The sequence below is a fragment of the Pogona vitticeps genome, chromosome 12 (genome assembly GCF_051106095.1).
Source record: "Pogona vitticeps strain Pit_001003342236 chromosome 12, PviZW2.1, whole genome shotgun sequence".
Classification (NCBI taxonomy): domain Eukaryota; kingdom Metazoa; phylum Chordata; class Lepidosauria; order Squamata; family Agamidae; genus Pogona; species Pogona vitticeps.
Window position 1 is genome coordinate 5160239 of NC_135794.1, and position 13515 is coordinate 5173753.

The 13515-nt window shown below is 45.1% G+C and overlaps 1 protein-coding gene across 2 annotated transcripts in view; it reads right to left on the reverse strand.

The window, feature by feature from the left end:
• PSTPIP1 (proline-serine-threonine phosphatase interacting protein 1) overlaps positions 1–13515 on the reverse strand; it is a 37843-nt gene that overhangs the window by 21404 nt on the left and 2924 nt on the right. The window contains exons 1-3 of one of the 2 annotated variants that reach the window (XM_072982115.2): positions 8238–8267; positions 3795–3895; positions 497–571 (exon numbers count right to left, since the gene is read on the reverse strand). In XM_072982115.2, the coding sequence (XP_072838216.2) occupies positions 497–571; positions 3795–3895; positions 8238–8252 (191 nt within the window). In that variant the 5' untranslated portion in view covers positions 8253–8267. Of the gene's footprint in view, positions 1–496; positions 572–3794; positions 3896–8237; positions 8268–13515 lie in introns of those variants that run through there. The other variant, XM_020808667.3, reaches the window with a different exon arrangement.

A 13515-nucleotide genomic window follows, 5' to 3' on the forward strand; every position in this document is an offset into this window, starting at 1 on the left:
CTATTGTCGTACTGCTCTAACAGTTAAGAAGTTTTTCCTGATATTCACCCTAAATCTGGCTTCATGTAGCTTGGAGCCCATTACTGCATCTCCTGCACTCTGGGATGATAGAGATCCTGCCCCTCCTCTATAGGGCTACCTTTCAGGGCAAGCTGCACAGTCCCAGGGCATCCCTGGAAGAAGGGAACGGCAATCCACTTCTATGTAGAAAACCCTGAAAAGGTCCATCATAAATCAAAATTGACAGCATACCGTTATTAGTTATTATTACTATCCTGCAGCCGGAATTTTAAGCTCTGGACCATCTTGAATGCCTGAACTAGACAAAGCCAAATAACCAACAAAACAAAAAAATACACGCAAGATGCACCACGAAATCACACAATTAGTGGGACATACACAAAGCCTTAGGCACAGATTTTGATACCGCGGCCGATACCAGTAATGCAAATGAGAAATAATTTGGCATTATGCTATTAAGTCAAACAGGGCTCACTTGACTTCTGTGTGGCCTCCGGCTTTCCGAGCAATTTGCACCAGCTCCTTCCCATACCGTTCTTCTGCCTGTGCCCTGTTAAAACAAAATTCCATCATTATCTTTAACTCAAGGAGGGCCACTTTCTTTTCCCTTTTTGACCACCCGTCCCATTCCCTAGAAGGAGTTCCCTGCCTAGAGATACACTCTTTCTCTCACTTGGTTACCATATTTGTGAAGGTCCCACCATAGATGTGTTTGTTGAGGACACAGGAGCGGGCCTTCTCGGTTTTTACTCCCAGACTGCGGAACTCCCTCCCACTGGAGGCCAAGCTGGCCCCATCTTTGGTGTCCTTCAGCGAGTAAACGAGGATCTTTCTGTTCAGGCAAGCTTTCCCTCAGTGACTGGCTGCCTGAGTTGGACTGTTAATGTTTGTTTGGTTGGTCGGTCGGTCAGTCGATCGGTCATTTGGTTGGTTGGTTCTATTTGTATCCCACTTCCATTAGTATCACAGCTCTACTCTAGGTAGGCTACAACACATGTAAATGGATTGTTGTATCTTATTGCTTTGAACATGTTTTTGCTGTTGCTTTTGTTTACTATTTTTAGTGTAGTATTTGTTGAATCCTTGCTAATATTTGTATACTTACTATTTTTAACTTTAAATATTGTCTTTTAATGATGTAAGCTGCCTTGGGCTCTCTCTAAGGAGAAAGGCAGAGTAATTAATTAATTCAATCGATCAATCTGGCTTTTCTGCATAGAAGGACCCTGTTCCTTAGACTCAGAGCATAGAAACCTTACTGTTTTTAGGTCACAGCAACTACCATCTCCCATCTAGCCTGGTCACTGACTAGGAGAGTTTGGGAGTTTGGGCCCAGAAAACCGTTTTCCCCCCCAAGATCCTATTGGAATGAGAAAAGGGGAAATGCTGGAAACCAGTCTTTGAAAAGAGAAAATAAAATTAAACAAAAATTTTAAAAGATGTCTGCAACAGTGAAAACAAACCTGTTAATAGGATCATTACACATACTGTATTTTTTCCATGTATAAGACATTACTTTTTCCTAAAATCATTTCACTAAGACTTGAGCGGTGTCTTATACACAGGAGTAAGCTGAGGAGAGAACAAAAGGTCCCTACCTTGCCTCTGCAAACAGGCTGCCTCCAATCACGAGGCTTAGCTTCCTACAATCATGAGCCTTATAGAACTGACGTCAGTTGATGCTGAACAAACCAATGGGAACACACCCCATTGCAGGTGGAGCCTGTAGGCTCAGATTCAACAGGGACTTGTAATGTCCGAGTGAATACTCAAAGCTGAGTTAAGATTTCTTAATTTGGGGGTTAGAAAAGGGACGATCTTATAAATGGAAAAATATGGGACTTTTAAGAAAACTGTTCTATTTGTATGGGTAAGGCAGAGTCATTTTTTAAAATGTTGTATTAACCTTTGTGAGTCACCTTGGTCACCTCTGTGGCCAAAAAAGTCATGAATAATAACCTCTGACATAATACTAACACAGCACTGGTATCTTTCTTATTTATTTTAGCAAACAGGGTCCAGATCCATTAAGAAGACCCATCTAGGCCACTTTTCAAATACTTGAAAGGCTGTCATTCAGAGGAGGGGCAGGATCTGTTCTTGATCATCCAAGAGTGCAGGACATGTAAGAATGGGCTCAAGCGACAGGAAGCCAAATTTAGTCTGAATATAACTGTTAGAGCAGTGTGACAATGGAACCATTGACCTCGGGAGGTGGTGAACACTCCAACACTGGAGTTATTCAAGAGAAAATCGGTCAACCATCTGTCGGATCTGTTTTGACTTGTAGTCCTGCCTTGAGAGGGGGGTTGGACTCAATGGCCTTCTAGGCCCCTTGCAACTAATTTCTATGATTCTATGATTCTTTTGTCTCTCCTTCTGCAACATTTTTAATTGCACTAGTGATGACCTGAAGGCAACATTTCCAATGGATGGAAGAAACTTTTACTCACTTCTATTAAAATAGCTCTGGAGAGGAGGCAGCGTCTGTGTCACTTTTGACTACACGGTGATTCATTTGCCTATATGGTGTCTGCAGCCTGGAGAAGATGAACTCCAAACGGATTTCTTTTAACCTGGCTAGAGATTTCCCAGAATATGGATGTAACTGAATTTACTTCCACTAACATCACTTAGGCATCATACTAAACCATAGCTTCATGGTTTGAGAACTCCGTGAACTGGAGCAGCCTCGGATTGGGAGTTCAATTCCCCGCTGTGCCTTCTGGGAGAAAAGCTAACCTTGGGCGAACTCCACCATCCTAGAGAACCACTCAAAGAAAGCACTGGGAAGCCGCTTCAGAGTCTTTTATACCTAGGAAAGCCTGGCAACTGTCCCTGTAAGCCAGAATCAACTTAACAGCACACAAGTATTTTTATTATTAAACAAGATTTGGGTTTGCACTCTTTCCTTCTCCACTAATGTAGCTGCAAGCAAAAAGACTGAACTTTGATTAGCCATGACTTAGTCATCACCTAAACGCTAAACTATGTTAAGGTTAACTATGGTTTGTTTAAACAAGGCAGCTTCCTTGCCAATGTACTAAAGCTGGCCTTTTCCAAACATACCATAAAACAACACACAGTCTGTCTGGGTTTGGACAAGATAACAAGCTATCGTCGTCATTTAGTCGTTTAGTCGTGTCCGACTCTTCATGACTCAATGGACGAGAGCACGCCAGACCCTCCTGTCTTCCACTGCCTTCCAGAGTTGGGTCAAGTTCATGTTGGTCGCTTGGATGACACTGTCCATCCATCTCATCCTCTGTCGTCCCCTTCTCCTCTTGCCTTCACACTTTCCCAACATCAGGGTCTTTTCCAGGGAGTCTTCTCTTCTCATGAGATGGCCAAAGTACTGGAGCCTCAAGTTCAGGGGTATTAGGGAAGATTCAGACATACAGTAGGTCCCCATATTCATGGGATCATTATCTGCTGATTCACTTATCCAGTCTGAAAATATTAAAAATGTTAAAAGAAGAATTCCCTCCCAAAATATAATTTCTAATGGTGAAGTTGCCAGAACTGGCCACTGGAGGTAGCCAGAGACCACACTACATATAGTGTTTGCTGGAGAAATATATTTCTACTGTGTCATTACCAGAACTGGCCACTAGAGTGAACCAGAGGCCATCCTATGTATGGCATTCACTATTAAAATAGCATTCACTATAATCTCCGTTTTTAAGCAGCCGTGGAGGGCTTCGAATAGATCCCCCACAGATATGGGGGTCCTACTGTACTTTCATAATTAGAGCTTATTTCAATCTTCTTACCTTTGTTTGATTAAGTCCTCCACATCTTTGCACATCTTCCTCCCATCCAGCAGTCGCTGGAGAAGCGCATCGTACCCAGCATGATTGGTGAATTCTTTGCACTAGGAGACAAAAATATTGAATAGCCGTGAGTTGACACAATTCCCCCTCTACAAGCATCCAGACTGGTCAGAATTCTGCAATTCTATCTGGGGATTCTATGGTAGAAACTAATGCCAACTTGTGTGCTAAGTATTTGTTTTATTTTAAATGATCTCATTTCAATCCAAATGGCACATACGTTGGCATTAGTTTCTACCATACAGCAGCCGGAATGCTTTATGTGTGTTCGTATAGAAGGCCAAATACGAGATGGATTGATTCTGTAAAGGAAGCCACAGGTTTGTGTTTCAAAGAGCTCTTGAGGGCAGAAGATGGCTGATTCGGAGGACTACCATAACTCGGAGGCAACATAACAGTGGCTGTAACACATGATCTATTCAAAGGTCATCAATTTCAGCTCTTTGAACCAATCCTGAAACTAATTGTGTTTACGGTCCATGTATAAGGAAGATCCTGCCAACCTAGCGGTTTGAAAGCATGTAAAAATGTGAGTAGACCAATAGGAACCACCTTGGTGGGAAGGTCAAGGCGTTCCGTGTCTAGTCGCACTGGGCACATGGCCATGGAAACTCTCTTCGGACAAACGCTGGCTCTACGGCTTGGAAAGGGGGACGAGCACCGTGTCCTAGAGTCGGACATGACTGGACTAAAATGTCAAGGGGAACTTTGACCTTTATGAGGAAGAAGGTGAGGCTGGTGACTTGCTCTGGGTTTTTAGCTTGGCATTTAAAAGAACTATCCGAAGTGCTGAACCGTTTTGGCCGATAGGGACTGGACCCTTGGATACCTCCTGTAAAATTAAGACTGATACCCAGAACAAGTTCGCTACCATCCAACCCTCTTCCTCAGATACGCAGTCAATATAAAATTGGCCGTGTGGGTTCAAAACACTGGATCTCCCAAACAAACCCCTGAAGCTTCTATTTTCTGTACAAATAGGTGCTTCTGACCCGTTGGGGAAATGATTGTTCTGGGCAACAGCTCTGAGAATTCCTCCAGCCAACCCACACTTCCGGAGCCACCTTCCACCAACAGAGATAGGGATGATACTTTTAGCGCTTGCTGGAAGCCTTTTGTTTTGTCTCCTGGATAGACTTGGCAGGCTGCCCTTCTATAATACCGGCCAGTGAGGGGGATTGGCTCTTTAGCATTCATTCGCCTGAGTTTGGCCTGAATGTCTGCCCAGCTGGTTTTGATTCTACCTTGTCCTATTTAAGGTGAGCTTTGTGGGTGATGATCTCTTGCCTTCCTTGATGAAGACGGTGCAGGATATTGCCCATCAAAAGCTTGGACTGTTTAAACACTGAACATGTATCGACACAACTGGAACCCCATCAGCTGTTTCTGCAGAGCATTTTTTGGGGGAAAGACTGAGATCTCTAAACCCTCCTGGGTGTCGTAGCTCAGGAAGATCGCTTTTCTGTGCTCTGAAGAAACGTGTTAGCCCACCACCCATGCAGAGCTCCAGAGATGCAGACAAACTTAAGTCCAGTCTAGTTGCTACCTCCTCGGTTGTTATCAAAACCTTTGGAAAAGACAACCAGCAACTTCTTTCTCTAGCATCCCTTTTTCCATGTTTAGGGTGATGTGCCTGAAGAGAAGACACCTCTTATTTATGTGTAGACTCTCAACACACTTAAGAACCCTGTAAAATGTGGGTGCTGGCTTGTGTATAAAACCCACACGAGTTTCCTATCTTCAGACCACTCTCTCCCCAGGGGGAGAAAATGACATCAGAGAACAGGAGGGGCTGGTTCCACCTCTCTGAAGTGCAACTGAAGGGGAGGGAAATGAACAAAGTTTTGGTTTCAACCAATGTTTTTATACCTCTGTCTAGAGCAGCGGGCTTCTCTAGTACGTACTTCCATTTTGTCCTGGTTAAGTCCCATTACTCTAGGCAAGAACTTCTCTGCTCACGGACTAGAATCCACAGAATGACTTAATCAAGGAATAATTACGAAATGATCCTTATCTGAAAGAATTACAATTATTTAATTACTCATGCAGACTGAATCTGTCTGTGTTTCTCCTTGGAGAAAAACCTACACCAAATACTCTTAGAGTCCATGAGTGTTTGACTTGTGAATCTGCTATCCCTGCATTGAGCAGGGGTTTGGACTTGATGGCCTTATAGGGCCCCCTTCCGACTTCATTCTCCTGTGATTCTATTTCATCCCTCCCCCATATGTCTGAAGAAGTGGATTTGTCCACGAAAGCTCACAATGATATAGAATAGTTAAGGTAGCACATGTCTTTGTCTTTCGCTTGGTTTCTTTGGATTTTTCCTACTAGCTTCTAGCATCAAAGATGTACAAGAAACAGTTCAGATACAATAAATATCAATACATGTCAGTATCAATAAGCTTTAGGTATTCCATTAAACTAGTCAAGGTCACCCTGGGAGGTAATGATAATGGCATTATTGCATTTAGCACACAGATATGATTAAAACCGAAAATAGCTGCTGCTAGAGCTCTCTCCCAGGCGTGTCTGGAACCACGACAGACAAGTTGCTGTGTTTAACCCTTTGCAGTGGATAGCATCAGTGGGACTCTTAATAGCAGCAGGAGGATTCTCTGTCATAATCACAGCAGGAGAGAAAGCTTAATCTCTTTTTTTCTGCCCACTACAGTCCCAGATCTGTTCCGGGAGCCCCTACAGTGATTATGAACATACACTGAACATGAACGCATATAGAAGGTGTTCAGCTTTCTCTCCTGCCATGCACAATGGCTGATGGTCATATTCTAAAATATCTCCTGTATGGAGAATTGGTGCAGGGAAATCGCCCCAGAGGGAGACCACAGCTGCGATACAAGGACATCTGCAAGCGGGATCTGAAGGCCTTAGGAATGGACCTCAACAGATGGGAAACCTTGGCATCTGAGCGTTCAGCCTGGAGGCAGGCGGTGCATTACGGCCTCTCCCAATTTGAAGAGACCCTTGTCCAGCAGGCCGAGGCAAAGAGGCAGTCACGAAAGCAGCAAAACCAGGGAGCTGGACAGGGGACAGATTGTATTTGTCTTCAGTGTGGAAGGGATTGTCACTCTCGAACTAGCCTTCTCAGTCACACTAGACACTGTTCCAAGTCCTCCATACAGAGCACGTGGCCATAGTCTCTCAAGACTGAAGGATGCCTAGTCTAGTGTGAACATGAACACCTCTTTTTGGCTCAAGCTCCATGGCTTGAGTGTGAATTTGAGCCTGTCTCTCTCTCTGGCAGGGTTCCTTCCACACCACGTTCTTCCTGGAATCAGAGACGCATACTTCCCATTCACTGAACAGCACAGCACAGGAGACAGAATGAATTAGGAACAAGGCTACAGATGTATGGAACATACAAAGGGTTAATCTGACCCCATATAGAAGCTTCCTCATTCAGGAGGTTCCCAAACCACAGACCTCCGGTTTGTTTCCCATTAAGAGGAAATTTAAAAACCCAGCAAGACTAAGAAAATAATGCTACCTTCATAATAGCCATAGATGAGCAAAACGTCGTTTAAAAGCTGAGCAATGTGTTTTTTCTAAATGTACCAACAATGCTAGTAGCAACCGGAAAAATGCTAACAAAATGCAACACATTCAGTTATCCCTCTGCCCAAAAAGCTTTCATTACAAACAAACGAAAGTACTAGTTTGTCAACCGGGGGGGGGGCGGGAATAAAACCCTCACTTCTAGGCTTCCTTGGGGAGACAGTTCCACAGAAAAAGCGCCACCATCCAAAAAACTATTTCTAGTAGAAATTCCCTGGGAGGTCGTGGTGTTAGGCTGTTGCAAAGAAAAACAGGAGAACTGTGGCATTTAAAAGACTGTTACCTTTTGTTTCATGTAATTTTTCTTATAGCCTCCTTCTATGCTTACACCAAATACTGTAAAATGGTTAGTCTTCCAGATGCTGCAAGACTCCATATGGTGTCTAGCAATCATTATCTTAACTCACAGCACCAAACTGTGTGCAGTCTCATCTGGGTTTTACATTCAGGGGTACTAAACATCCAAATGAAGACAGTTAGGACCACACTGGTAACTTAGAGGTTAAAATGGGAAGAGACCTTATGGATCATTGAGTTCAGCCCCTGTCAGGCAGGCCCAGTGGGGGAATCGAACCCTCAGCCTTTGGCTCCATAGCCAGATACCTAAACCACTGAGCTATCCAGCAGTTCTCGGGATCGCTCTGAAAATACGCAGCCAGCCAATGATAAAAATCAACAAGTTTCCATAAGACACATACTCCTATTCAAGACACAGTGTTTCCTGCATCTGTAGTGGGAGGAGAGGGACCTTTTGAATTCAGACTGGTGAAAGGACTGGTAAATTAAAAGAGCCATTAGGAAGCCTACCGTGGGGGTCGCCATTCCGAAAATGCTGCGGAGACCAGATCAAGACAGAAAGTCTTGAGGACCTCTGGACGTGACGGGCACTTTGTGATTACTGTTGGCGTGCTGGCATCTCGCGCTTGTCTCTGGTCCCATCACGCCACCCTCCTTGGGCCTGACTCATGCGCCTCTTTTGAATCAGATCTCAACAAACTGGTCATCTTTTTTCCAGGGAAACATCCCTGCCGTTTAGAACACAGAAGAACACGCCAGAGTGTAAAGGTCAGACACTGGATCTAGAGAGCCATAGAAGAACTCCAGAGGGGACAGATCGAAGGCCGTTCTAGAGCAGCAATCATGTTCACAGAGTAGCCAACAAGATGTACCTATTGGAGGCGCATGCACGTGCACGCGCACACACACATGCACACACAAAGCAGGACATGGATAGAGGTCATTATGTGTTGTGTGATCCTGACTTAGAGGGAATTTCTAGGGTGGCAAAGATTTTGCCCCTATGGATTCTGAAAACGGGATGGATCAAACCCGTAACCCTCTGTTTTCACCTGCCCTACAGATTCTTCACAGGGACAGCCTTGAAGCAAAGCAACGCCTACCATGCCCTTTCCGAAGACCAACTCAGAGATGGTTATTGAGCGCCAGGCGATCGGAGCTTTAAAACAGGGTGGCGACATTTCGAAGGGAGCAAACCTGCTGGTGGTGTTTTGCTGCTGGGAAGGAGTGAACGGGCCCTCCCTCCGACTCCCTGTCCCGCCAACACCTATAGTGCCTCCCCCCCCAGCCACTCCTCCCTAGTCAGAAGGACAAAACAGAATTAATGTGGCTGCCATCACCCAGCCCTACGGTATGTCTCTCGTTCCTTTACCCTTGCCCCAACTCCATCAATCTCACATGAACCAACACAGCGAGGGAGCCTTTCAGCGCTCAAATGGCTAGATCCTGGCTCTGGTATGACAGAAGAGGTTGCCAAATCTTCCTCCCGCACCATCAATGTCAAGGACCCTTGATCCTCTTTGAAGGCCACAGACTGGCTTAGGAGAAGGTACAGGATGCCTTCCCGCGGGGGTCACAGGCATGCAGCGCTCCCTCGCTCTTCTCCGACGCCTTCCTGCCACCTTTCTGCACCTGCTTCTTGACTCCTCCTCGCAGTAGAACTTAGTTCTCTTAAGGAGCCATGCCCACCCGCATCACCCAAATGCAAAAAGGATTAATAACGGGTGCTGTTGCTTGCTTTTTTTTAAAAAAAGGGCAAGAGAATGGAATATGGTTGGAATAATACCTGCTGAAAAACATCTAAAAATGCCCTTAAAAATGTCACGTGAAAGAGTAACTGGACAATGTTATTCATTGTACCAAAAAGCAAGGGCACACTCCACAGAAGGCTGTTTCCTATGATATCCATTGTGGTGTTGGAGTTTTTACAACCTTGCATGCTGGCTCTAGAAGGTGTGGCTGAGAGAGACCTTTCTGGGCTGGAGTGACTGTCAATTTATCCAATGCAAAGCCATCGTTCCTTCCCTACCTCTGAATTCAAACAGAGCCCCGCCTCTCTGCGGAGGGTTCCTTTGCTTTGCTTTAGTCTCTTAGAAGTCTGTGTTGATCTGTTCGTCTCTGTAAGTGATGAAACATTTTTATCCTTTCCTCTACAAAGGTCTCAGAGTGAGTTATTGAGACTAGTATAAGTGCTAGTTAGTGAGAGAGGTGGATTGTCTGGGTAACTTGAAGCTGTTGTCCTCTGTGAGTCTCTGTACTTCTGCTGTGTGGCAAAAAAAGAGGAGGAATTTTACCTGTATCAACAACCTTCATGTCTGTGTCTTTGGGGCAAAACTCTAGGCCAGCCCCTCTCCCATGACTCAGTTGTGTTGATCCATCACTCTCATTATTCCAGAGTAAAAGATGGCCACCCTGGCTTGAGTGACAAGATTGCTTTCTAAAGCATCTAAAGGATAAGGGGTTAAGGAAGGCGGCAACAGGCGCTGCTTATCAGAACTGGGGGAAGTTACATTTTTGGACCACTGCTCCCAGAAGCCAGCGTTTGGTAGTCCAAAAAAAGAAAAAGAAAAAAAGGAAGCTTTTCAAGCTATGTTACTCACATCACTTTTTCTAAAATTATACACACGTTTACATGAAATCAGGGCCCCATATCTGACGGGAAACGCCCGTCATTGCATCTGAACCGAACGGATCTTCCTTCTTCCCTGCTGACCCCCCCGCCGACTCTTTGCAGGAGAACCCTGGAACTGAGAAGCATTTTTAAAAGAAGAGCGGTAGGCAATCCAAAATTCACAGACCTATTGTGCGGGCTGATGGGGCTCTTCCAGAGGAAATGAACAGGCAGCGTGTGCCACAGGCCTCTCGCTTCTGCGGTTCCACCAACCTGCCATGCCTCTGTTACAAAATCGTGGGCGTTTGGAAAGCAGATTGCAACAAAAGACGATTCTTGCACCCTGTCCTTGACCAGCTGAGTCATTTCAGAAAACCCAAAGAACCATCTATTCCTCTTCGGGGCTCAGCTGTTCCACCAGTTAGGAGCACAGAACGAAGAGATCTTTCTTCCTTAGGTCTGAAATCACCAGATCCTTGGTCCTTTCATTTCCGGAAACCTCTGCTAGCATTGCCAATGGGCTGGGATGTGTTTTAGTTTAATAAATATAAGTTTGATGAAACAAATTATATATATGACCTTAAACACACCTTTGCTCCTAGGAGGAAAAACCTCCCTGCTGTCTTTAACTTCTCATCGTTTTCTCATAACATCCTTCCTTTTCTACAGCTGTTGTTTCCAGACAGCATCGACTCTGCCCACGACTGCAGGCCAGGGCCTTTCACAGCCACTGAATGCTCCAAAAAGGGAGAAATGTCTTCTTGAAATTATTGCTGAAGAAAAAAAGAAATTAATGTTCCGCTACATTCTGCATGGTCGCCTTTAGACTAGGGAAGCAAACTTCCGTCATTATTGCCATGGTACATATTTTTGGTTTCTGTAGCATGCAGTGCATAGACGTTCTCTTTGGGAACTTTGGAGAGATGCCCAGACAGCAAGTATGGTCACTCCCTATTGGGAAAGTTTGACCTCCCCCCCCCACAAAGTGAGTTCTGATTTCTGCTCCCCAACCATTGTTAAGAGCTTGATTCAGGATGTTTTGGAGGCTAAGGGTCCCCATCCACTACCTCCAAAATTTCCATTAACAGAAGCCAGCCAGACTAGCAGGTTATCTTAGAGTAGCTACCCAGGAGGATGATCTTCTAGAGTTAGTTTCAAATACGCATCTGGGGGTCAAATGACGCCTTAAAGAAAAAGCGTGTCTCCTCCTATTCTAAGATTTTCCCTCCAGGTACAAAGTTCCTTCAAAGCTCTGTGTCTGAGCATCCAGACTTGCAAAGGAAGCCCAAAAGGACATCCCAGGGACCAGTCACAGGACAGTGCAGGCTAATTTGTAATACATGGAGTGAACCAAGCTCATACTAAGATAAATGTCTTTTACTTTCTAAGTGAGCACTGCTTCAAATGTTGTGCTAACTGTACTGTCTGCTTTTTTTCCAACCTTGCCTCCTTTTTAAGCAGAAAGGTAGGATAAAAATATTAATTCATGAAGGGACTGTCTTTCCTCTTAGAAGAGATTTGAATATCTACCTGGCCAAAGAGAGCTGAAGAAGGACATGGTAAAAATTAACCAACTCTTTCTTCTGTCTTACAAGCCAAGAGTCCTGAGACAGAGAGAAATTTTATTAGCAGAAAGTTGTTTGTGGCAGAGGAATTTTTTTTACAATACAGTAACAACTGCAGATTTCCTTGAAATGTTTAAAGTCCCAGAAATCCTTGAGAGGCATGCATCTCACTGAATGATCTATGCCCAGTTTCCAATTACCACCTCTCTGACTCTGCTCCTCACCTGATCAACACAAGGCTTCAGATCCCTGTTACCATCCTAAAAACCCAAGCCTTTGCATGCATGCAGCCTCCCCAGGTAGATACCCAAAGTAACATGCAAATGTTAATAATCTGGAGCTGAAACCACAGGGAGGGGGAGAAACAGATCAAGGGCTGGTGGGGAGCAGATTAACAGAGCCTTTCTATGTGTGATTGCTGCAATGTTCCAGTGTATTCAAATGCACTTAGGACTGCAGCCAACATGCACACTTCTCTGGGAAGTAGCAAGTTCCAGTGGGGCTTCGTTATGAGTATGCATGCATGCATCGGCTTGGGTTTGTGGTGAAGAAGGCTTGCCACGGAAAGCACAGGAAGGAAGGAAAGGTAAAGGTTAGACACAGGAGACTTACATTTAAACAAAAACTCGGTCTTTGGGCACAGCCATGGAGGAGCACAGCCGAACCGGACTGACTCCTAGGGCATCTTACACTGATTTGCAACTTTCATCTCCCTACGACTCTTTCCCCTCCTCTCCCCATCCCTTTTGGTCTTGGGTCATCTTCTCAGGAATTGCAGTGAGATTATGTCTGCAAAGGAGCTGTTTGTTGTTGGCGCTGAGAGTAGCTGCACCAAATAAGTGGGTTCTTCTTGCTTGCTTGCTTGCTTGCTCGCTCGCTCACTTGGGTTTGTCTGTTTTTGCCAAAGTACAAGCAGCCACCCAATAGAGGGGTGGTGGAAAGGACATCAGCAGCTTCTCCTCTTTTTAAAAAAAGTTATTAAAATAGTTCTTACTGCCTTACATCGGCAGAATCCAGAGCAGAGTATAGCAAAATAAAGTCACTTTAAAAACAATCTGAAGCCACCCGCCTTCCTACAAAATGAGGCCCATCATGACCGAAGAGGTGAAAGAACAAAGCCTTACAATGCACAGGCAATTTTTAGCCCAGGTGAACAGCCAAATCAGGGTGCCCAGGTTAAGAGCAAAGACGGTGCCAATTGGGACTTGGAGGGAGGGCATCCTACGAGCAATCCCTCCTTTCCCTCTTAAGAAAGGAAGGTTCCGATCCCCTATAGAGTTGCAAGGGAGTAAATCCCCCTGTACTTTACATACAAATAAGCATGGAGTGGTTTTGACTGTGCAGACCTTTCCATGGGGCTAGCACCAATACCTCTGGACTGAAGTCACACAGGAGAGAGAGAGAGACGTGGTGTTGAAGCCATACCTTCTTCCTGGTACGACTCCCCTGGGTGTGAACTCACCAGGCTTACCCAATCGGAAGGGTTGCCAGGCCAGAAGTGTCCCTAGAACCCAAGCCTAAGACGAAAGGAAGGGCCCTTCTGATGCCACGAGACGGGGCATTGTGTGGCCACCAGGATGGGTCCTCATAATGTCACAAAAGGCAAAGGAGG